Source organism: Delphinus delphis, chromosome 1, assembly GCF_949987515.2.
Source record: "Delphinus delphis chromosome 1, mDelDel1.2, whole genome shotgun sequence".
NCBI lineage: Eukaryota > Metazoa > Chordata > Mammalia > Artiodactyla > Delphinidae > Delphinus > Delphinus delphis.
The window spans coordinates 169,978,896-170,005,896 of NC_082683.1; the positions used below are offsets into that span (position 1 = coordinate 169,978,896).

At 36.4% G+C, this 27,001-nt stretch overlaps 1 protein-coding gene across 1 annotated transcript in view; it reads left to right on the plus strand.

The window, feature by feature from the left end:
* USH2A (usherin) overlaps window positions 1-27,001 on the plus strand; it is a 779,248-nt gene that overhangs the window by 216,197 nt on the left and 536,050 nt on the right. The window contains exons 20-21 of the mRNA XM_060022310.1: window positions 527-761; window positions 8,671-8,848. Of these exons, the coding sequence (XP_059878293.1) occupies window positions 527-761; window positions 8,671-8,848 (413 nt within the window). The remainder of the gene's footprint in view (window positions 1-526; window positions 762-8,670; window positions 8,849-27,001) is intronic.

The window sequence follows — 27,001 nt, forward strand, 5'->3', positions numbered from 1 at the left end:
TGTGAATTGCAGCCCTGACTCAATACCATGTTAAGACAAGGGACTCTGCCCTCTGTGATCAGTAGCCACTAGCTTGGTAGTCACTGGCTGCAGGATTCACAAGGGATCTTGTAGCTCCTGGGTAGGGCAGGGGTATTCTCTAGAAAACGGAGAAGCCATGAGTCATTAGAGACCAACTGGCACAGAAGCTAGAGCAGTGAAGCATCTGCTTGGTAAAGAGAATCTGGGTGGTGCTCCAACAGACTATAATATGTAGTATCTGTCAGGTCGCAAGAAAGAATAGAGAAATTATTTGTAAGAAAAAAACTTTGCTTAATGATAAAAGTGTATTCAGCATTCAAAATTTTGTTTAGTCACATTTAATATTAACTCTGTTTTCAGTTCCTAGACCATAGAAATACTGGAGGTCATAAGTGATTTGATTTTGAGTTAATGTACACAGGTGCATGTGAACATATGTGTGCATATCTGTGTCTAGAGATAGGAGCCAAATTCTTGAACGTAACAAGGGTTTTCTAATATTTAGCACCAGCCCAACTGAGGCCACCTCTGGTTGAAGGAATCAACAGTACAACCATCCATCTGAGGTGGCAGGCACCTGAAGAACAGAATGGACCCTCTCCTACATATCAGCTGGAAAGGAGACAGGCAGCTCTACCAGCTCCAAGGGCCACAATGATGAAAGGAACTCGTTTCACAGGAAATGGATATTATAAATTTCCCAGCTCCACTCACCCATTCAATACAGACTTTACTGGTAAGTGTGCTTGATATCACTTTCTTTACGAGGCACTAAGCCCTGGGGTATTTTTAATGCGTTTGATATGTCTTTACAATGAATTTTTACTACACCTGTTTATAGAGATACTAATGTAGCCCTTTTATAACTTTAGCTTGATTGTGTTGACATATTTATCTCTTCGGTATTCTGAAAAAAAAAGGGGGTTAAGTGGAGGAAAGAAAAGAAAATATATATATATACTAGATGTGAAAAGGCAGTGGTGTTTTTTATTTATTTTCTTCTGCCCACACTGCGTGGTGTGTGAGGTCTTAGTTCCCAACTGGGGATCGAACTCGTGCCCCATGCAGTGGAAACACAGAGTCTGAACCACTGGACCACAAGGGAATTCCCTGAAATGGCAGTCTTATTAGATCAACGTATGTGCTGGAAATGACTCTTGGACGCTATTTACCAGAATGTGTCGGAGTATTCCTCACTTCCTTTGTGGAAAAGAGTTCTGTGGGCAAATGAGTTTGAGAAATGCCCCCATGCTATTGGAGATTCTCAGTATACATCAGCTTATCCAGTCTCTGAAAAGAATTATAAGAAAGCTATTTAACTGTTTAACTATTCCTAACACTTATTTGATGTAGCTCTTTTCTTTTTAAAGTGTAAAGACTGTTAATACCCCATGTTCTATGGAGAGCATTCTGGGAAAAAGTAATTTCAGGGAAAGCATACCTTCTATGGGTCAGGAGTAGAGTAAGGCAAGCGAGGCACAAAAAGGCACCCAAAACTCAGTAATCCATGTAAATAATATTTTAATACAATATTTTTAAAATAAAAATCAATGCAAAAAAATCCCCAGTAAAATATAAAAATTTTAAATAAAGACAGGATCCAATCCTCACTGTGTGAGCCAACCTCACACGTCTCACTCAATTTCTGGTCTGACTGGTATTACAGTATTCTGGAAGTCCAGTTATCTCTATGAATTACAGTTTTTAAAAGCACTATTTCACTACAGACGTAGAAAACTCTCATTATTCATGATACACACTTTATTTCCCATTAAAATTTTTTTAAAGTATATAATATGTGTTACTCTGTAAACTCATAATGATATTAATTTAATCCACGAGAAAGTCATTTTGGAGCAAATAGCTAGTCTTTCCAATGCTGCGTACGTTGAGGACAATGAAATGGAATTTGAACTATAAAACGTAGCTCACATATTTTATTTTTACTTAAAATGGTAAATAGTTTGCTTTTAAGTGAGGCTGGCTGCTGATGTATATTTGTAACGAATCATGATTATGTTCTAGCTGTGATATATTAAGATTAATGCACGCTTAACCACTGGACTAGTATATCCAACTCCTCACTGAGTATTAGAAATTCAACCATTGAGCTCCCCTAAAACGCTCGACTTCTACTTAATATTCATAAAAGTCAAAGAAAGGGAAGAAAAGGAAACATAAGTATCTGGGAAAGAACCTATGGAAAAAAAGTCAAAGACTTTTTCTCAAATGGAACTAGAACTGACTTCCTGGTCCAGCATTTGGCTTGTGATGTGTTTCTTCGAGGAAACAGCCTTTGTTTCCATTCATCTGGGTCTCGCTGCGGCAGGCATGTCAGCTCGGATTTGCTGGCTAGCCAGCAGACAGGTTTTTGATGGGATCACCTACTGTTGTTGCTGTGAAAGATAGAGTGGCCCGTCGGCTGTTAATAAATTTAGTCGTCTGCGCTGTCTCCCTAGCCGGCCTCAGACTCCGAGGTGCAAGGGCTAGGGGCAGATGCAGGGTCTGGGAAGTTTTCCAAATTCCTCTTTAAGAAAGTTAGGCCGTAAACACTGGCCTCCCTAAGCAGGATCCTTCTGTCTATAACAAAGCCTCCAGCTGCACAGAAAATGTGTTTGGAGTCCACAGCATTTGAAGGACAAGACAGGGAGATCACAGTTTGGGCTTGAACGACTCCCTAGAGCTTTGGCGATTCCTGGAGAATAAGCAGTTCTTCTGCATTCAGGCATGTTCTGGGGCCTCGCTACCTCCTTTTTATGAGAAGCTTGGCTTACTTTCGAGTCTCTCTTAACTGTTAAAGTAACCAGGTCTCCATCAAGTTATTGGTTTGACCCTTTGGCTCACCTGGCAGATTCGGCTGGATACTTTTATTGAGGCAGGTTATGGTTTAATGAAATTTCCCCAATTAATGAACCGGGACAAGTTTACAAAACCAACTCAATCAATAGCTTTCCTTCAACTTGGATCTTCTTATGTAGAAAGGTAAATGTATTATTAGCATCATGCATTTGTTTTACTTGTATATTCTTTCATCCAATCCCTCTGCAGCATTAGAAGGTAGATATTTTTCCCCTCATGGAACATGAGGAAGTGAGGTTCCAATAACTGGTTCCCACGTGGTGCCACAGCTACTGAATTTTGGAGGTGAAATGTGAATTTGGAAGCTTCTGGTTCAAAAGCTGGTGCTTTGCCACAGAGCGGGAGGGATGATTCTGTGGACAGTAGCTTGGAAGTTGTGGAATAATAAGTATCTAAAAGTAATAAATGAGGATGGAAGATGAAATAATGATCACCCAAATAAACCTTACTCAACCCTGCTAAACTTTTTGGATTTGTCTTTCGGTTTTTTGGCTTTTCAGGTGGCAAACAGAAATAGTATTGGCATTATTTATTACTTGCATCTCCAAAGACATCTGGGGATAAGATTTTTTTTCCCGTAGCAATTAATTCTAGAGTGTGCCTAAAGCTAGATTTTTAACATCAAACAAAATTATTTTAAGTGGGCTGAAGTGCTGTGTGTCAAACAGTGCTTTCAACTCACGTTCCTATAAATTTCATGCAGTTTTTATATTCTAAGGCAAATTTAATGAGCAAATCCTGATCATCTCTAAGATGATGAATTATATTTAAAAAGTGAATAATTGTAAGAAGAACTAAGATATCTTTTATTTTGATTCATTTCAGAATCTCAAACTCTAACTAAAAATGATTCCTGAAATATGAATGGAGATATCAAATGACTCAAAAACAAATATACAGGGATGTGTATTATTATACATATTTTATGTAAGGAAAAAATGTGAGAGTTCACCCATCAATGACAGGATTTGTAAATACATTCATTCCATGGTCATAGCAATATGTTGAAAGTCTAGGTATAAACTATTTCATTATTACAGTTCAAGAAAGGAATCTCTCATATAACTCCCTCCTCTTCCATATTTGCTTTAAATATTTTACCTCATATGATAGAATGAAAACAATTCAAACATATGAATATATGTCTGTGTTGCTCACTGTATAAATCAGTAAGCTTAGTATTATAAATGAACTCTGTCAAAATCTACTTTGGGGCCGAAAAATGAACCAGATGAATCTTTTGCAGGATCTACGTTTGATCGCTTTTCCTTTCTGATACAAGTGTTCTTTCAAAAATCTAATTTCCAGGAAGGGTGTATTATCAGTCATTTACATCATAGTATAAATAACTCCCCCATTTCTTTATGATTAAGGATGAGGGCTTTGGGAACAGACTAACAGGAGTTTCAGATCTATGCCCCATTATTTATTAGTTAAATGTAATTAGACAAACCACTTAATCACTTGTGTGCCTCTGTTTCCTTTTCTTTCAAATTGGCATAATAATACTACTTACAATATTGATATCTAGCAGGTAGGTAAGGATTAAAGGAGATAGCTCACCTAATGAACTTTGCACAGTATCTGCCACACAGATTACTTTATAGTCTTTAAACATTAGCTATCAGCTATCACTCATTGAACAAATATTTATTAAGTGCCTACTGTGAGACAGGAGATTTTCTAAAAGTCTTCTGCAAGTCATAAAATCAACATTCTATTAATTCTGCTGCTGCTGCACATACAAGATATGTTTGCCTAAATGTTGTATCTGGGGTACGAGTAATGTGCAATTTCTGTATTAAAATGTGATATTTAATTTTGTTATTGAAAACAGTTAAATTAATCTACCTAGTGTTGAGACACTATATAAACTACTTTCCTCTGGGTCTTATCATGCTCATCTATTAAACTGAAGCTTGTACTGAATGGCCAATTCCTTTAACTTCTAAAATTCCAAATCAGCACAGGTTATTTAAGTAGCCTCAAAAATTCAAAATAGAAGTTACCACCAAGGCATCTGTGAGTTTAAAAACACTTAGATTTTTAATTGTTTTATGATTCTTTCATATAATACATTCACAATTTAAGATTTACAGAAATGTAAGCTTTCTCTCTACTAATCTGAAGAATTTATGGGAATAAGTTAACTTCTAGGGATAACTTAAGTGATGTGGGGAAAATTACTCAATATAAAATGGATATTCAGTTCTTGAGTTATGTCAGAGGGTGTAAAGAAGACACAAGTTCAACATAATTTCATGATCTTGGAACTAGAAAATCATGTGAACACTCATCATGAAATAGTCCCCTGAGTACACGGGGTTAACAGTACTTTGTCCTTCCAAAACAGGAATAGCAAATAGAGCATCCCTCCCACCTACAACAGGAAGGAGCTATCACCGTGTTTCTGGAGAGAAAAAAAAAAATTTGCTTATTATTTTCAGGAATGCAGAGTAAATCCACTTACACAAAGAATTTCGCTAGTAATCAAAGGGAAGCTGGTAAAAACAGCAAACTAAAATACTGCTCAGTTTGGCATTCCAAAGGTGACCCTCTCTCTCCTTGTCACTTGTTTTTCCTATTAGTGGAAAACAGGTCCATGATCATTTGGGGGAAGGTTTGACTATTGTAGTATCCAGACGCCAATCACACCAGCCTTTTAAACTGCCTTTACTGGTGAACCTGCCCAGAAATCAGGAACTGCCTTTGCAGAGATCTTTGTAGCAACCCACTGGGGAGATGAACACACATGTGCACCTGGATGTAATTCCCTTTTATTTGTCTTCATGAAAAATGTGATGACTGATGTTGAATATCTTGCAGATGAGAACTCTGTACACTTTCTTCATAATAATGCCGTTCAAGGACACCAAATGATTGTCTTACATGTTTGTCTCTTAGTATTTGCCTTCCCCAAAATGGCCGAACTAAAATGCCTCACGATCCAGAAATACAATTAATTACCGACCCATGAAAAGAGAAATGCAACCCCCCAAATCAATATCTTTTAAAAGCGTATATTTTACATTTTACTGTATGATATTTATGCTTTATTATTTTTGTATTATTTTCAGTGAACTGAGGCACTAAAACACTGCATTAAAGGAAAGCTGATTCTAAGCAGTTACAGTACAGGTATAAGTAGGGCAAACTCCTTCGATACACTAATTAGTAAAAGCATATTAATTCTGACCTTCAACACCCTTGGTGTCCCACTATTTGTTTTCCTCTGACTGGGAGCAAGTAGTTTTGCCAGAAAGTACTTAGAAAAAAAAAAAAAAAAAAAAACACTAAATAAAACACCAAGTCTTTTCAAAGCCTATTTAAACCACAAAGTTATTTAAGCTTTGATGTTAGATTTTGGCCACAGTTATTGAAAAGCAGCTCTATGAATCGACTCTATGGCCTAGCAGTTTAACAATAATGATACAGAAAAACAAAGGCAAGAGTAAGAACACGGAACTTGAGAGCAAAGTAAAGAAGTGGGTCTTGGGCAATGCCGGGGATCCATGGGTATTTCTGATGCAACTGAATCAGAAGAGATGTGACTGTCTGGTTGAGCTCACCTTTATGGACTGAGAGAGACAAGGATCCAAATACATATCTTCTTAGAATAACAGAAGTCAGACTAACCTATGATAACAAGAGATATTCAGAAGTGAATATTAAAATTGCTTAGTTTTTATTACCTTCAGTAGAGAGGTCCAAGTAAGTTCTTAGGAAATGCTTTCAGATGACACTGAAGGGTGGCAGAGGACCGTGCTTTTTCCCCATTCATCAACTTCATCAGAAAGGCCAATTTACAAGGGCTGCATTTGTTTTAACCTTGCATCTTTAAGGTGACTAATTTTGAAGCACATTTCTGTAATGTTGCCTTGTGTTTGGAAAGTTAATGGTCGGGTTGGTTTGGAAGTAAGTTGTTTCACTTTGGAATTTTATCTCAGATTGCACAAAATAATCATTTCAACACAGGGATTTTTGTCTCACCAAAATTTTTAGACCTTTTGGGGGCTTTGATATTGCTCAGGTGGTCAAAATGAATGCAATTGCAAATTTGCCTTTGCATGAAGAACCCTTTCCTTTTTGTAAACTTCTCACAAAGTCAATCTAGAGCAGGGGTTACAAAATTCTCCTTTAAAGGTCCAAACAGTATTTCTGACTTTATGGGCCAAGAGATCTCTGTCACAACTACTTAGCTCTGTCATGGTAGCATGAAAGCATCCATAGACAATATGTAAAAAAATAAGGGTAACCAGGTTCCGATAAAACTTTATTTGCAAAAATGGGCAACAGACTGGTAGCTTGCCTATCCCTGGTCTAAAGTCTAATTCTAAAAAAAAAATATTAACATAATTTCATCATTAATGATACATTTTTCTTCCGCCCTAATGCCAGGAAGCCTAAAGATAAGTAGAAAGGAGCTCAGATAAAATAAATGAGAGAAACCAACACAACAAAGTAGGTGGTAATGCTTGATAAGTGAAAGTATCTTGAAATAGCATCTTTTCTGCTCAACAGAGCCTTAGGTGGCCAGAAAGTCACCCCAACATTGACCATGCCAATACAATAGAATAATCTTTTCCTTGAAACAAACTGTTGTTAGCTGCTAACACTCTTTTAACCAGCTTAAAGCACCTGCTTTCCCCATCTCTTTTATTACCAAAAAAGATGTATTGTTGCCTGCTATACAACTGTACGTGTGTTCTCACACACTCGTGCCATACTGTCAAACACAGGCTTTCCACCCTGTCCCTGGGTTTCCTAGTAGTCTCAAATTTACCTACGGTACTTAAATTGCCCAGTGTCTTTTTCTTACAATACATTGGCCATTTTGGAATCTTATTTAAGGCTTTGTTGCGAAAGAAAAATGTTTCTGTCTCTTCATGACATTCTGCATCAAAAAAAAGACTAATTTTAGTTCTCCTTTCATCCAATTTAAATGAGTAGAAAGAGGAACTTCGAGCAGAAAAAGAATCATAATGGTCAGCAGTGATAGTGAAACTAGCACCTATGAGCTGATTGCTTTTTGATTGAATAAAGTGAAAAATTTTGTATATATTTTCTTGGGAAAAAATAATTAAAATATTTAAAGATCTATAGTTACAATTATTTTATATCAGTTAGGTTAAATATAACACCCATAAAAAAGTATTGTGATTAACTTCAAAGTCAGAAAGAGAAAGACAAATACGGTATGATATCACTTACGTGCAGAATCTAAAGTATAACACAAATGAACTTATCTACGAAACAGAAACAGACTCGCAGACATAGACAACAGACTTGTGGTTGCCAAGGGAGAGGGGAGTGGGGGAGGGAAGGATTGGGAGTTTGGGATCAGCAGATACAAACTATTATAGGTAGGATGGATAAACAACAAGGTCCTACTGTACAGCACAGGGAACTATATTCAATATCCTGTGATAAACCATAATGGAAAAGAATATAAAAAAGGATGTGTGTATATGTGTAACTGAATCACTTTGTTATACAACAGAAATTAACCCAACATTGTAAATCAACTATACATCAATTTAAGAAATTTGAAAAAAAATACACATATGTAATTTTACGTTAAAATGTTTGGGGAAAAAAAAAAGATTAACTTCATTTCCAGTCAGATAGAAAGGATTCCAATAATATCATTGTCAAAATTCTGGATCTTTCAAAACCGAATTCTAGTGGCCTGAAGAAATGTTTTATGAGATCATGCACTAAGAGTTCCTTTGGAGTGGGGAAATTTCGAGAAATATTATGAAGACCTTATTTAAGGTGTGTACGTTGTAGGAAGCTCACAAACATCGCCCTCAGGCTGGTTTGGAGTTTCAAGAAAGGAAACTCAGTTACGTACATACCCTTGACTGAGGCCCAGTCTCAGTTTGGAGGTTCTTTGACCTTAAGTGCAACCTCTGAAGAGGTGCAGGAGGAGGCTGAAGCGGGAAGAAACGCCTGCTTAATCATTCGGGTCATTTAAGTCATCTCTGGCAGCGGTGGCCATGTCATCCCCACAAATAAAATGGGCCCTAGGAGAATTTCATAAAGGAAAGATAAGGACTTATGGGAAGTTCATGAGAATGAATAATTTAATGGTCCTTCCAGCCAACGAGGCAGAAAACGGAAAAAAACTGTAGATGCCTCTTTCTTGGCTTCTGCGTCTCTTCACATCCACCCCTTCCCCTGATACGTTCCTTCTTCTGTGTTTACCACTGTGTTTACCAAAGTGAATATAACTGGGTGCCTGAGACAGAAACCTGGGAGATGTCCCTGAATACCACTTCTCACTCTCTTCCTCACATTCCATCAATTGGTCCTCCGCTAGCCATTATGCCTCTGATACATGTCTTGGAAATATCCACTAGTCCTATAGCTACTTCCTTGTCCAGGTCTATGTGTGGGTCTCTAAATCAAAAGTTTCACTCTTTTACAGGCTATTTTTTAACTACTAATATTTCTTATCATGTTGCTAAAAACCTTTCAAAAGTTTCTCATAAAGATGCCCTGCATGAAGTCTCTTCTGCTTCCCTGCTTACCGTTCAGCCTCACCTCTTCATATACCTCCTGTGTTACTCTCCAGCTCTCCAGCCATCTTCCGGTCCCAGCTGCTTGAATCTACCCCACTCTCTTGAATGTCCAGGTCTTTGAAGATATTGATGCCTTTCCCTGAAATGCCTCCCTTTACTTGCAAGTGCTTCTTTTTCCTGTTACCTGGCTAATTCCTACTCATCAATGAAGTGTCAACTGAGCTATTCCTTTAAATAGCCTCCCAACAACCTCTCCCGACTCCATGCCAAACCTAGATTAGGAGCCTCTCTAACTTACTACCACAGAAACCAAGAATCTCTGTTTTAACCTTTATCACATGCCGTTACAATTGCTTGTTCACTTATCTATATCCCCAAAAGGCTGAAGTTATGACTGTTTTCTTCAGTTATAAATTTGTGCCTTGCACATCATAGGATCCGTACTAGATGTTCAATAAATGTTGAATAAAGAATTCACTGAAGGAGTTAGTTAGGTAGAAAATGAAAAATCCATAAGAAAGATTGCTTAGCTATGAGAATTACTTAATGATGAGATTTGTGATGCGTTAGAATACGTCACAAAATGTTGAGAGCTACCTTTTTGGAAGTATTGACAGTTTAGAGTGATAACTCAATTTGTTTAGTCTCTATTGGCCTCAGATGTATAAGAAAGTATGTTTTAAGCTATATAGTATTAGAGACAAAAAAATTCTTATTAATGACCCTTAGTTGCTGGTGAAGTTACTTCTCTGTCGATTATTATAGCTAGAGCCGTTTTCTGTCCCACTGCAGCTGTCACATGGTATTGCTGGAAACAAGATGTTGCACGTGTCTTAGACACAGGATCTCCTTAGGCTTATTAAATTTTGAGGTTAATGAATATTTTGACACTTTTACCTATACATATCATTAGGGCTTATTGCGATAGGTTTAGGATGACAGTCATAATAAACATATATAGTACAATAAAAAACATTTTTAATCTTGAAAGTGCTTTATAAACAGCAGTGATCAATGCTATGGATGGATTAACAGCATCAAATTGATTGAATTTTATTTCAAGGGCAATGGAGGTATTGACGTCGACATTCTAGTTCAGAAGGAAGACAGCAATGGCAGTGGTAGAGTGCAGGTTTTGGAGTCAGACTCCCCAGGTTGAAAATCTGGCTCCTCTACGTGCTGGTGTTTAACTTTGCATGAGTCACTTCCCCGCTCTCCAGCTCAGTTTCTTCATCTCTAAAATGGATTATTGTAAAGTTTCAGTGCAGGAATTAGCACACAATATCATAATGGTCATTATTATATATGCATTTATGGCTGACATTTTAAAATTCGGGATTTTGAATTATGTGCTGTTCCATTCATTCATGTATTTTATATGCCTAAACCACATAAATCTTGATGATATTCTTTTATAACCTCTCTCTACCTCATATCCCTCTGATCATTCACTTTATTTTATTCAGTCTATGAAGTTCTGACCTTTGTTTGTTTGGTTTTTTTTAGTTGCCTTTCTTCTCTGTCTAGAGGCTTAGATGTTCTGCCTCTCATTTCTGCATTTCTAGTGGCTACCTTTACATTTCAACATGTGCTTATAAATCTAACTCTATTTTGTATCTTTTCCTCATCATCAGTCCTCTTAAAAAAGAAGACTTTCCCAATGGTTACAGGTTTTCTCATCTACCAATCACTCCTCAATCTACATTTTTTTCTGCCCGCTTCTTTCCTGTAAATGCTTCCTTCAAGATTATCAATAATTTTCAAAACAAGAGCCTTTTCTTAACCCTCAACCTATGTGTCCCTAAACAGTAGTGTTATTATATCTTTTTAAACATACAAAGAAACTAAATATTTCTCAACAGGCTTCCCCTTCTATTTTCTGCAAATTTTTTTCAAACCTTTTGGCTCTGCTTTCTACTTCTGCCTTTAAATGGAGGGACTCAGTCGTTTAGTGGGTGTACTGTGAATGTTTCTCAATTGCACCCCATTTGCCAGGTGCTATGATTGGTGTTTTAGAAAGGGTATTGAGTAAAGCAGACACAGTCCCTAACCTTAGGGAGCTTGAAAGCTTGCAATGAAATCAGGCATCAAACATGTAATTAAATAATTACAAGTGATTTCTGACTCCAGCTGTGAAGTATTTCAAAAAATCCTCCTGCTGAGAAAAAATTAAAAGTTGGATAAAAATTTCTTAAAAATATGGTACTTTAAAGACATTACTGTGTAACTAGGAGTGCCAGGCCTGGTGGGATCAAGATCACAGAAATAAGAAAAACCATTTGTGTGAGCTTTTTATTTATCTTTGCATTTTCCTTCTGTTTTATTTCTTAATTCCTATATTGCAGTGTTAGGGGCAGAGGGGAAACATGGCTTGAAAGGCAAAAAAAATAGAGTTCAGGGCTTCCCTGGTGGCGCAGTGGTTGAGAGTCCGCCTGCCGCTGCAGGGGACGCGGGTTCGTGCCCCGGTCTGGGAAGATCCCACATGCCGTGGAGAGGCTGGGCCCTTGAGCCATGGCTGCTGGGCCTGCGCGTCCGGAACCTGTGCTCCGCAACGGGAGAGGCCACAACAGTGAGAAGCCCGCGTACCGCAAAAAAAAAAAAAAAAAAAAAAAAAATTAGAGTTCAGGGCCCAAGGAGGAGGGGCCCTGGTAAATATGGCAGGCATTCAGCTGAAACTCTAGCAGTGAGAGCAAATGAGGAATAGTGCGGTCATCCCAAAGCAGGAAGTAAATCCTCAACCCATCTCAACTGCTGGTGGAGTAAAAGTCTGTCTGCCAGAATAATTTAAATATTTGCTGCAAGAAGGTAACATCAACAAGAATCTACATTTTTTTTAATACCCGATGTTTGCTATTCAATCCAAAATTACCAGAAATACCAAAAAATAGGATCTAATAAATACAAAAATATAGATCTTCAAGTGATCTAGACATATTGGAAATATATATATATATAATATCCAGACACAGACTTTAAAATAACTGTGATTAAAATTGTGAATAAAATAAATGAAAAGATGCAGAATTTAAACAGAGAATTGGAATGTATTAGAACAGGAGTTCTAGAATTAAAATAATAGCTAAATTAGGATCTAAGTAGATAGAATTTCAATTCCATCCCTGTAGGAGTAAATGGTAATCTTAAGCTATGAACGTCTGAATGCATATATTAGGAAAAAAAAAAAAGGAAGAGTTAGAAATCAAGTATCTAAGCTTCTAACTCAAGGAGAAACCAGAAAAAAAAAAAAGCAAATAAAACCCTCCAAACTTGAAAGAAGGAAGTAATACAAATAAAAGCAAAAATTAATGAACTAAAAAATGAAAAAAATAATGAAGAAAGTAAGGCCAAAATAGCTCTGTAATTTACCACATTAACCTAATAAAGATGAACCCTCCTAGATTATCCCTATGGATTCAATAAATATATTTGATAAAATTCTCAGCAAACTAAGAATGAAATATCCTGGTAAATATATTTTTATAAAAGACTACTGATAGCAAAATGTTGACTGTTTTCTCCCAGATGTCAGGAATAGGATGAAGAAGTCCACTATCACCACTTGTATTCAACATTGTATTGGAAGTACTAGCAGAGCAATGTAGCAAAAAAAAAAATACATTAAGAATGTCAAAGAAGAAGTAAACTGTCTTTATTTGCAGATGTGATGATTATATATATAGAAGAATCAAAATAATATATAAGCTATCCAATTTAATAAGTGAATTTAGCAAAGATGTTGGGTAAAGATCAATATGCCTAAATCAAATGTTTCTATTGAATAGCAAAAAGCAAGTGGAAAAGGAAAAAAAAATTAAGTAGCACTTATAATATCACCAAAATGCATAGAAGATTTAGAAACAAATCTAGTAAAAAAAAATAAAATAAAATACAAGACCTCTACACTGAAAACTACAAAGTATTACTGTGAGAAATTAGAGAAGACCTAAATAAATGAAGAGGTATTCATGTTCATGGATTTGAAGATTTAATATCATTAACAAGTCTTTCTAACTTTATCTGTATAATCCATGTAGTTCCAGTCATAATCTCAGGATTTTGGTGAAAATTGACAAGCTAACTTTAAAATTTATATGGAAAAGGACAGGACTTAGAGTAGCCAAGGCTATACTGAAGAAGGACAAAGCTGGAGGATTTACACTATGACATATCAAAGCTATCTGTAAAGCTACAGTAGGTAAGGTAGTATAGCATTGGCACAAGCATAAACAAAAAGACTAATGATATACTGCCACATAGATATCCAAAATTAATGCATATATATGTGTACCAAAAATCATGTGCAAGGTTGTTCTTAGGAACTTTATATTCTTGATAATCAAAAACTGTTAACAACCCAAATTTCCATCAAAAATAGACAACAAATTGTAATGTATTAATTCAATGAACTATGTATAGCTATAAAAATGAACCAACTGGGCTTCCCTGGTGGCGCAGTGGTTGAGAGTCCGCCTGCCGGTGCAGGGGACACGGGTTCATGCCCCGGTCGGGGAAGATCCCACATGCTGCGGAGAAGCTAGGCATGTGAGCCATGGCCGCTGAGCCTGCACGTCCGGAGCCTGTGCTCCACAGCGGGAGAGGCCACAACAGTGAGAGGCCCGCGTACTGCAAAAAAAAAAAAAAAAAAAAAAAAATGAACCAACCATTCTCACAATAGTAATATGGATAAATTTCATGACCTATTACTGAGCAAAGGAAGCTAGAAACAAAAAAAGTCTAATAATCCACTTATATAAATTTCAAGAACAGGAAAATGAATCAGTGATGATGGAAGGCAGAAGATGGGATAATAAGTGAAAGAAAGCAAAACAGAGCCTTCTGAGAATCTGGAATTAGTCTCTGCTTTAGTCTGAAAAGTGTTAATGCATGTGGATTTACTTTGTGTATGTCCATCAAAGTATACCCTGATAATTTGTGTACTTTATTGTTATGTTATACCTCAATTTGAAAAGTTACAAAAAAAAAAGATTTCCATAAGTCTGAAAATAAGATGTAGAAAACTGTTGTAATGGATAGGAGGAGGATTCAACCCAGTCTAGAGGATTCATGAAGACCTCTCAGAGGAAGAGTTTTATAATCTGAAAAATGTAATTTGAGTTAGCTAGGCAAAAAATAGGAAGTATGGCAGTTCAGGTAGAGAAAGTAGCATGTATAAGTGCCTTGATGTGAGAGATGACATGATATATAAATAAGCAAACATGAACCAACAAGCAAAACTGGAAGAATTCCATAAAGCCAGAGCACAGAAATCAGGAATGGTGCTTGCTGAAGTTGAAATACAAGAAGAGGCCAAATCTTGCACTTGAAGACCACCATGTTAAGGTTTTTGATCTTAATTTTGTCATCTTTATAAGACCACTGGGTTTCCTAAATTAAATAGATATTTTTACTAAGATTATATGTATGTATTTTTTTTTATAGATTGCCTCTTTAAAAGTGACCATTTTATTCAGTCATCTATTGGTTTTGCCTACACAATGTCTCACAAAATGTTAGAAAACCTGTCTTTGTAAGAATTAGCCTGGATAAGTGGTTGAAAGAAAGCAGCAAACTCTGATTCCCACCACATATCTGGAGAAATAGCTGGAAAGTTGCATTTTGACAAGATCTCCATATGTACTCTGTTAAACAGATACTTACTATAAGAATCAGCTCTGCATCTCAGGGGTATCTGTCTAAGAGAAATGAAATAATTTGTCCACACAAAAAGTATGCACATAAATATTCATAGCACCTATATTCAGTATGGTCAAAAACTGGAAACAACACAATATCCATCCATAGATGAATGGATAAACAAACAGTGGTATATCCATACAGTGGGACACTACTCAACAATGGAAAGGGATAAACTACTGATATGAACAACAATATGGATCAAACCTCAATTGATATGCTGAATAAAGAAAGCAGAAGACTACTTAATTATGATTCCATTGACATAAAAAATTTTTTAAATTATTAATCTATAGTGACAAAAGAGGTCAGTGATGGCCTGGGGCTGAGGAAGAGGGGATGATGGAAGTGCTCTGTAGTACTCATAATGGGGCTTCAGAGGTATACATTCCTTATAACTTTGTTTTCCTATATTGCCGCTCCCCCTTCCCTCTCCCCATGGATAACCACTAGTTTGTTCTCTATAGCTGTGAGTCTGCTTCTTTTTTGTTATATTCACTAGTTTGTTGTATTTTTTAGATTCCACATATAAGTGATAGCATACAGTACTTACCTTTGTGTTACTTAGTTCACTTAGCATAATGCCCTTCAAGTCCATCCATGTTGCTGCAAATGGCAAAATTTCATGCTTTTTAACGGCTGAGTAGTTTTCCATTGTGTGTGTGTGTGTGTGTGTGTGTGTGTATGTGTGTATATGTATATGTATATATGTGTATATATATGTGTGTGTGTATATATATATATATCACATCTTCTTTAACCGTTCACCTGTTGATGGGCACTTAGGTTGCTTCCATATCTTGGCAATTATAAATAATGCTGCTGTCAACATTGGGGTGTGTGTATATTTCTTTTTTTTTTGGATGTGTACCGAGGAGTGGAATTGCTGGGTCATGTGGTAACTCTATTTTTAGTTTTTTTGCCAATCCTCCATATTGTTTTCTGCAGTGGCTGCATTTGTTAGTTGTGGGTTTTTTTTTTTTTTTTTTTGATGAAAGCCATTCTGACAGGTATGAGATGATAATCTCATTGTGTTTTTGATTTTCTCATAACTTATTGAACTGTACCCTTTAAGTGGATGCAGTTTATTGCATGTAAATTATACCTCAATAAAATGGATAAAAGAAAAAGTTCTCCAGGTGATTCTTGCAACATTCTAGCATGAAAACCATTGATCTACATTGTGATGGAAAAATGGCTTTATGTAGAGAAAAATCAATCAATTTGTCTATTATTTAATTTACTGGTCCTGAAGTCCTTTAGGTAGAGACTTAAGCAATGTATATACTTTAGATTTAAGCTCAATTTTACCTGAAATAAATTGGTATCCACTACATATTATAGAGCATAGGAAAAATGAGATTTACTAAACTATGTTAACTATGTTAAACTATGTTAACAGCAAGAATCTATAATGTCAACAAAATAACATTTTTTTTTTCTCTACAGAATAGGGTTTCTTTGGAACTCATTCACATTAGGACAGAAACTTTTATAACACAGAGAGCTGTAGTTTGTCTATTGTTCAGGTATTTTTTTCACAGGAAAGAATTTAATCAGTTAAAATATGAAATACACATTTGCATACTCAGTTGACCAATTCTTGCTGTGATGCTGTTGCACCTCTATAATATATTTTTCATAGCTCATATAATTGGAGTTAATATGCTCTGTTATTAAGTTTAACTGAGAAAAATAGTTTGCTGAAAACTGATTGTTTCTGCATACTGATAAATTCAGTAGTCCAAAAAAAATTAGAGAAATATAATTAAGGATTGCAAAATCAATTTGACACTCCCTTAAGATGTGTTGAGAGGAGGCAGCAACAGCAGCCTACATCTGATGCTGTTCTCTCCTTGTTTACTCCATAAAACTGCAAATTAGAACTTTAATTTACAGAGCTGTTAATGCCTCATTAAAAACTTTCAGCGAGTAACCTATTTTGAAGTTTCTTTTCTTCCTTGTGTCTAATATGCAACAGTATCTCCATTTTGTGGGACTGTGTAAGACAGTACAGTTAGGAATACTCTTCTAAACCACATGTAAGAAATGGAAGCTTTTTAAACATCACATCCCAGGCAAGGATACTAGCAGTGTGTTAGTTGTTTTCCAAAGTGATTAATTTCTCCACTTGCTTTGTTCTTGCTGCCGCTGTTGTTAATGTCTGTTACGCATGAGACACTCTACTGGACTCTGAGGACATAGCTGGAATCCAGTAGACTTGTTTCCTGCTCTCACAAGCCTTATGGGAATAGAACCCATAGCCGTTTGACTATCCTTAACCATTATTATATACTGCTATTGTTTTCTGCCCAATAGCGTGTGATAGCCAAAACCAAACAATCAGCAGCAACAACTGAAAATCTTCAAATACTGGAATAGGAATTAACTAGCACTGTTTACAGTAGCCAAGACATGGAAACAACCTAAATGTCTATGGACAGATGAATGGATAAAGAAGATGTGGTGTATATATACACAATGGAATATTACTCAGCCATTAAAAAGAATGAAATGCCATTTGCAGCAACACAGATGGACCTAGAGGTCGTTATACTAAGTGAAGTAAGTCAGACAGAGAAAGAGAACTACCATATTTATCACTTATAGGCAGGAGCTAAAAAAATGATACAAATGAACTTATTGATAAAACAGGGACTCACAGACTTAGAGAACGAACTTATGGTTACCAGGGGTGAAGGGTGGGAGGAGGGATAGTTAGGGAGTTTGGGATTGACATGTACACACTACTATATTTAGAATGGATAACCAGCAGGGACCTACTATGTAGCACAAGGATCTCTGCTCAAAATTATGTAACAGCCTAAATGGGAAAAGAATTTGAAAGAGAATGGATATGTGTATGTGTACAAATGAATCACTTTGCTGTACACCTGAAACTAACACAACACTGTTAATCAACTATATTCCAACATGAAACAAAAAGCTAAAATAAATAAATAAATTCTAACATCAGTTAAAGTAAAAAAAAAAAAGAATTAACCTTAAAAAGAAGTCTGAGGTCATATTCTTTGAAGTCACATTCTTTGGACCATGGACCCTTGCTCCACTGGTTACAGTTAGGACAAGAATGAATGTCTGACCAGAGCAGGACTGATCCAGGTCTCACAGGAATTTGGAATTGAAATTCAGAGATAACCAATTAGCCTCTCTTATCTCTTGAATAAAATGTGCAAATTAGTTGAAACATATAAATTAATTGAGAAGCAGATAGAGGTGTACTGCTGCAGGGGTAGGGGGAAATGAGAGAGAGAATTAAGGCATATGAACAGAAAGCAGCAGAGAGAGAAATTCCTGAAGGCCTTCCCACTCCCTCTGTATCCAAGGACTTTCCCTAGTCTGGGCTGTGTTCCTAGACTTGAATTTAGAATGTACCATTATCTCTGGATAATAACTTCCTTCCTTTGTTCAAGGGAGCTTGAGTCTGAATATGCAACCAGAGATTCTTAACTTAAAAAGAAGAAACTAACACAACATTGTAAAGCAATTATACTCCAATAAAGATGTTAAAAAAATTAAAATTTTAAAATTATTTAAAAAAAGAAAGAAAGAAAGAAGTCACCTGCATGTGGATGGAAATTGGAGCCATGAGAATGGATTAAAAGACTCAGGGTCAAGGATACACCTTGGGGTGGGGGTGGGGGGATGAAAGGCATTCAGGGATGGATAATACAAGACAACCAAGAAGGATTAGCCAGATATGTAGGTGAAGAAACTGCCTGAGAATCTAGGAAATTTTCATGAATTACGTAACAGTCACCAGTATAAAATGTTGCCCAGTGGTCAAGTCAAGTAGGCTAAAAGCTGATATTGGTGGTTGGACTTTATCATTTTTGTATTTCTATGTCCTGCTACCTGACTAAACTATTTTTTAAATGTATTTTTAGGCCCTTACTGAAATTTCTAGTATAATGTAAATTTCCAATACGTACTTGATAACTGAACAATTGTAATCTCTTGGGACTTATTTTCAAAAGATATGTATTTATTTTAGCCAGTAAGCTTTATGAAATGTGTTCAGGTTAGTTTGGCTCTGTATATTTTCAATGAAAATCCATCCCAAAGATATGTTTGCCAAGTATTAAAAAAAATCTGCAGTCCAAGAGGCATCATTTATTCTGCAATGGTTAGTATTCTAGAAGAATCCCTTGCTCGTTCCTTGCTCTTTCTTCCCTTATCCTCTGAAAGTGCTGTATTTAAACTATGGGTCACTTCTCATCTGAATAGCCAAGGAAGATTAGCTACACTGTTACTGATGCACTTGATATTTTCTCACTGTGTAGCATTGTGGCAACAGATTCTTAGTCAGTCTGATAAGATAAAATGTTCATAATACTTAGAGGATAAAAGGGTATCATCACTACCTCAGATCCCTTTAAATCCAGTCTCCTGATCTGCATGAGATTACATTTATTTGCTCTCATTTACCAGTTCCCCCAAAAGGAAGTCTTGATAGAGCTACTGGCTTAGAAGATCAAGGCTTCCTGCATTCTAGTCACCGACTTTGCCAAATCCTCTAATATTTTCTCTAGATTTGGTCCTGTGAGATCAAATATTAAGCAAGTTTGACAGTCCAGTTAAATTCTATAAGGTCTTCTATTATATTAATACAGTAATTGATTTTAAGTTAATTGGTCATTAGTTTCATGGTTTGTGCTTCTGGTTTTCTGGTGGAGTTTCCAGAAACTTTCATGTAAATGAAGAGATGTTTTATGTAAATAAAATGCAGTAAAATCTTTGTTTACCCATTTCAATCTAATTGTGTTAAGTAATCCCATAGGAGTCAGATGCAGATTTTCTACTCTTCAGTATGTTTCAGTCATAAATGAAAGGATCATATGTTTCATCAAATCAAAATACGTTTAAACATTACCATTTGTAGGTACAAATAGTATTTATTGGCTCACTCCATATTTATTAAGCACCTAATATTTATGAAATGCTGCTGTAGGTAATGTGACTAAAAGAAAGATTAGTAAGTTAATTTTACCAATTCTTGTCTTTAGGAGCTCTAATTTACGCTAGTAACATCTTAGAAAAAGTCAATAGTGTGATGCTCTTATGAAAAAAAAGAAAAAGAAAGAAAGAAGGAAAAAAGGCAATAGCTACCCTGTGTTGTGTTAGCAGAATTGTCAAGGACAAAATAAATAACGTGATTATTGGACTCCACTTGGTAATCCTTAGCCCTTGATAGGAGTACCATGCTCCATTTGGCATGGCACACTTTTTAAAACATAGACACGTTTGCCAGAGGTTTCAGAAGAGAGCAACAATAAATGATGAAGGGCTCTGAAAATAGGGCCTCTAAGAAAAGGCTAGGAGACCTGAGGATGTTCAATCTTAAGGAGGAAGACAGAGGAGACACATGGTAACTGTTTACAGATGCATAAAGAGGTGTTATGGAGAGGAGAGGGACCAATTTTTCTCATTAGTCAACAAAGACACTTCAAGAAGTAATGGATTTAAAACACGAGGGGGAAAATGCAGGTTAAATATTAGATTAAATTAGGTGAAATTTAAATATTTAAAATTTTTGGATTCCAAGCACAATTAAACTGTGGAGACTAAATCAAGTTAGAGTTGGCATAGGAATGTGGGAGTGAAGACAAATCAGAACTGAATGAAGGGGGTTAATAATTAAAAGAGCTTATATTTGCATAAAATGATAACATTTTAAAATACTTTCATGCATATCATTTTACTGATCTCTCAACAGTCTTAGGAAGTCATTGGGGGAGTATCAACTAGTTTTACAGTTGAGAAAATGAAATTTCAGAGAGGTAAATATCATTGCTTTCCCACCTCCTTCCCCCCACTTCCACTCCCAAGCCCCAGATTACACCAAACTGGTAAGTGGTCTGCGACTAGACAAGCAGGAATAGAAGGCAGTTCTTCAGCTTCTGTTAATATGTTTCCCATCAAATCTTGCTACCTTTCTATTTGTAATATGATTTTCATTGTGGTGAATTATTGTTGAATCAGTTGAGCTTTTGGATTTTGGGGGTTTTTTGGCTTTTAAGGTGTCAAATATGTCCCATAAGTTTCCTATTTTTTTTGCATATTTATTAGCTAAGGTGAGAATTGAGCAATACATAAATTATAGACCAACTAGCAATTTTGATTACATAAAGGGACAAGAAATATAATTGAACTTACATCTATTTTATTTATATCTATTATATCTTGTATTTACAGTTGTGGAATGAATTCAACATTTTGGTTTTAAGTTTTGACAAATCCTTGCCAAACCAAATATAGTCTCTGGAGGTAGTTTCTACCATTACCTACTAGTGGAGACTTTTCCATTTTATCTTTTATGAATGTCACACTCCTCATCTATAGAATGAAGACCATAATATCTTCTGGTTTCTTCCAGACTTACAGTGAGGATCAAATGAGAAAATAGATGTCAAAGTACCTTTACCTGTTCAAGGAAATAAACTATAGGCTGTAACTTAGCATTAACTTTGAGTAGGAGAAAATATGTATTGCTTTTGGCGTGTTGTGGTTATTTTAATTTGGTAATTTTTTTCTATTTTCATTTCAACCAAACCTTTCTTTTTTATTTATTTATCTTTTAGTTTTTCTAATTTCAGATCCCTGAGGTCAAAGCCAGTGTCTGTTCTAGCATTTAAAATTTACTAGCCTAATGTAGGCATTGAGTAATTGTGTGGTGAGTGAGTGAATGAAGGAATGGATGAATAAAGATGTTTAGGATGCTGAGATGTGAACAAGAGGTTAATAGTACTATATGTAATAATCTTGATGTATTCCTTAATGATCTAATGATTATATATACATACTATATATGTATATAATATATATAATAAGTATATATAATATAAATACCATTGTATGTCAGAGTCTCAGATCCTGTGAATACAAGGAACTCAAAATCCAGTAGGGGAAACAGACTTGCAGACCATTACACTACTTTGTATGAGAAGAATTGTTTTCCCAGCAAGGGGAGGTAGCTAACACCAAAACTTTACCAAAGGAGGACCATTTGATTGGCTGTCAAGAACTTCACTGAGTCCGAAAAGACTTTTGGGACTCTCTGAACCTTGCATACAAATTGCACAGAGAAGTAATCCAGGAGGCAGGCTGTATTGAAAGACTCTTAGGATGTATTCTGAGCTTTGGAGGGAACGAAGGAGATTTCGGGATAATTCCAGCCTCTGTAGGCTCCTACGATGCTCACTAGGGTGCCATCCTCCCCCACGGAGCCCAGAGTACACCCGGCAGCTTTCTTGCAGGAAGGCTGCAGCAGGGATGCTTACTAGGAGGATATGAGAAAGCTGAATGGCCCCCTGTGCATAATGTTGAAAGAGGCTCTAATTTTTGTTTCCTCCTGAGATTAACGTGTGTGTATTTCCAGTTCAGAATGGTAAGAATCTTAACGAGTTGCAGGAAGTTGCATCATATGCCCCACCACTGACTTTTCCAGCACACCAAATAGTGGAATCTACTTGCCAAATTCTGAAGGCTGATGGAGAATGAAAACTGTAATTTGAGAAAATGGAATCTCTGCCCCTGCCCCCATTGTTTTTTTTTAAGTCAGTTGCAAAGTTTAAAATGCAAAGAAGTAAATTTCCTAAGGGGGCCATTCTATTTCATCTGTGGAGGAAAGACAGAAGTTGTTGCTGCTGAAACCTCTGCTGTAGAAGCAGAGCGGCCCCAGGAAAAACTTGAAATAGGCCCTCTGCCTTTGGCATCCCTCCCACGCAGCTCAGTGCCCTCGCTCTCGGGGGCCTGTGGACACAGTGTCCACCCAAGGCTGCTGGTGCATCTTCTTGAGGATTTTTCCCAAGGCCAACTCTTCAGTCTGATCACCTTGGGGCAGTTGCCTGCCTCTCTTCAGCTGAAATGTACCTGTCTCGTGCCCCATCCCTTCAGGCCCCTGCTCTGGACAGTAGGCTAATCTGACAGATGTCACTTTGCTAGGATGTCAATGGAAGCAGCCTGTTTGTGGCCTCCTCTTGCCCTCACCGGGGACTGTGCGTGCACTTACTCAGAGGCCTTCTAGGGATAATTATAGAAGTGAACACATGAGATCACATCGCAGCTCTGTGGGAGACAAGGTTTTGAACTGGCAGGCATTATTATTATTATTATGCTTCCACCCACATGTGAAAGTTTCATTCTTTTTAAAAAAAAAACAAATATTTGTTGAACAGCAACAAAGTACCAGGCACTGTGTTAGAGCATAAAGATGCCTAAGCAAACAAGGCATAATCCATGACTTTGAGTCAAGAAGGTACATACTGTGTATAATTATTTCATGTAAATCACTCAACTTCATTCAAAATATTTATTGAGCATCTACTATGTGCCAGGCCCTGTGTATGGCTCTGGGGAGCAATATAAACAAAATCCCTGCCTTCATGGGGACTACATTCTAATAGGGCTCAGCAGGTGAGCAGGAGTCCATGTTACTTGTTGATTCACCAAAATGAAATTATATCTTCTTAAAGTTTATTTTAAAATTATCATTTTTAAACCTCATCTTAAGAAATTCAAATTGTCTTTGATCACATTTGATATGGGTTAGGATAACTTTTCCGTGTTATTTGGAATACATTTAAAGCAGCCCTTATTTGAAGGAATTTGGTTTTGAATTTTTCATAAAGTGAGTTAATTACCTTCTAATTAATTTTGTGTATGTGTTCCCCAAAGTTGAGAAGAGTAAAGAGATAGGGCATGACTCTGCAGAGCTTTTTAAGGTAAAGCATGTAATCAGATCCATGCTCATGTAAATTAGAACTCAGGAAAAGTACTGAACAGCAGGATCATACTATCAAAAATCTGGCTGATAGGTTTTGAAGTCACTGAGCTGAATCTATTTCGAAGTACATTTTAGGAGGACTAAATAAACAACACTGTGGTCTATTCTAAGTCAGGATCTTGCTTTGTCTATTTTCCAGGTGATAAAACACTGACTGTGATTAGTGTTATCATCAAGCATATTGAACAATCTGTAAGCTAACAGCGATACACAGGCATGCAGTCCTAGGACTAGAAGGAAATAAAATGAATTTTTATCTTTTTTTTTTTCTATAGAGAGGGAAAAAAAAATCATCACCTTGAATCAGCTGTGACTCAAGGGTCCATTATAACTTCAAGATTTTTTAAAAGCCCGTGTCTGGGGTATGGGAGATGAATTTTGTTCCAAGGTGGTGACATGGGCAAGTGTAAACCCCTGGGAGCAATTTCAGGCACATTGAGAGTCTGATCTAAGCAGAAATGGACAGAACATTGGAAGATGGAATTCCCACACTTGCTTCCTGACCTTGGCTGATATACCTCAGCAGTTGGTAATTAACGGAATACTGAAGCTGAGAGGATGAAGAAGGAATAAAGAGGGAGAGTAATCAGAATGAGAAGATATGTAAATAATAAGGAATATCATAGATAAGAAGATGGGGCAAACATAGTAGGGGTGCTTCTGACGAAGCAAGCTACAATTTGTGTTAAGGTGATGGGGGGATATGGTGGCTGTAGGTTTGGTTTAGCAAGAGGCAGAACATATATATATATATATATATATATATATATATATATATATATATATATATATGCTCATTCAAAATATTTGTATGTATCTGTGACATATATTTATATATATATATAATTTTTTTTAAGTTTACTTATATTGAATTTTAACGAGGAAAACTCAACTGTTTTGGTCTCCTGCCTTTTTTCTCCTTTTGCCATCCCAGCCTGGCGTTGTCTTTCTGAAACCTTTCTGGGCTGATGACTGCACTGAAGCCATGCCCATTCCTTTCATCAAAGAAGGGTGTTCTGCCCTGAGTCACAAGCAGGGAGAAAATGAGGTTATATAACATCTACATGTTATTGCTATAACAGAGTCGAATAAAAATTAAAAGTCCATCAAGTGATCAGGTAGAAGTCAATAAAAGGGTCAATAAAAAGCAAAGGATGAGCCGAAAGAGAGGACTTGGTATGCTGGGAAATGCCAGGAAAAATAAAAGGCAGAAACAAACGTTGTGGCGAAATCTTCTCCCTGTGGCCTCGGGGAAATGCATGATAAAATTAATTGAAGCTCATCACCCATGAAAAAGGGCTACAGTTGGAGCAGTAGCTGCACTGACAACATAACAGTGGTGGTTCTTTAACTGAAGACAAAGGTAATGGATTTTTGTTTTAGGTTTGGAGCTTTTTAACATGCTGAGCCAAAACTTGATTTTTTTGCCTCTATTCAACTGGATGCTGCATTTTTGAGCAATACGAAGTGTTGATTGGCTCACTTGAGCAACAATCTGTTGTGAGGTCTACTAAGTATACGCCATTATCCTAAACACCAGGATACAAAGATTAGTAATACATCTTAGCGGTTTTCAAAACATTTATAGTCTGGTAACAGTATAAGATTAAAATTTTCATACGATTTGCTTATAACAATCTGACTCTGATATAATCACATTTTCTCTATATCTCACACACAAAAAGTTTTCTTTTGGGAAATGACTTAAAAGAAACTAGAATAAACCTGTAAGGCTTTCATAAATGTTTTACCAGTGGATTTCGCTCCCCCTTTATATTAAAACATTCATCTTTTTCCTCTTTACATCCCAAATATGTTATCTTTAATTGATGTAAACCAGCCACATTAGCAAAATTTGTCCACATGTGAGAACAGAGGACAGATCGCTCTGGTAAACTGATTGCCATTTGATTCTATAAACATATAATTTCTTACCCTGAATAAAATGCTGTACATAAAATGAATAGGGCAAAATAGTCACCCATTATTTAAATTTGAGTTAATAGTCTGACCCTCTCATATCTCCAAATGATCATAATTTCCCAGTTCAAAGAAACATATTTTACATGCCAACAAAGAGTGTTGTAAAAATCGGGTCAGCAACTTTAAGAAGTCAGAGTTGTCGTTTCTGAGGTTTTTATACATTATTATTCTCACATCTAGCTTTTTCTCACTTCTCAGTGGGATCATTCATCCAATAGACATGCAAGTCGTAATCAAAATAAATTATATGATAATTTCTCTCTGGCATGACTCTGCATGGACTAATCCCTTGTTTTTTAAACTTTATGCTATATATGTACGTCCTGTAGCATGTGATATACCTGCGTATGTATATCACATGTTACAGGACGTACATACATGTATCTCAAAACTTAACATTCTAAATTAAAAAATAATTTATTGTGCAAAACATATTGTTATATCTTATGGCACTTGTGGCAGTACTTGACACAACTTAGTATTTATTCTTATTATTATTCTGGTATTATCAGTAGTTTGCTAGGGCTCCCATAACAAAGTACTACAAACTGGGTGGCTTAAACAACAGGAATTTATTGTTTCACAGTTGTGGAGGTTAGAAGTCCAAGATCATGATGCTAGAATGGGTGGTTTCTTCGAAAGGCTGTGAGGGAGGATCTATCCAGACCTCTCCCCAGCTAAGTACTCTCCAGGTAGTTAGCTGGCAAGCTTTAGCAACCCTTGTTTTCTGATGCCTCACCTTGATCTCTGACTCCATCTTCGCCTGACGTTCTTTCTAGGTGCATGTTTCTGTCTCCACATGGCATTCTTTCTATAAGGACACCGGTCATATTGGAGTAGGGACCCATCCTACTCCAGTATGAGTTCACCCTAATTATTTCTGTAAAGACTCTATTTCCAAATAAGGCCATATTCTGAAGTTACACTGGAGGTTAGACTTCAACATATTAATTTTGGGAGGATACAATTCAACCCTTAACAATTACTCTGCATAACTGATAAGAAAGTAAAGAATTGATTTGGTCCAGGAGGAGATAACCTAATCCAAAAGAGATATAAACCCCCCCACCAAATTCTTCACATTTAATTTATTTAATAGAAAATTATGAATTTG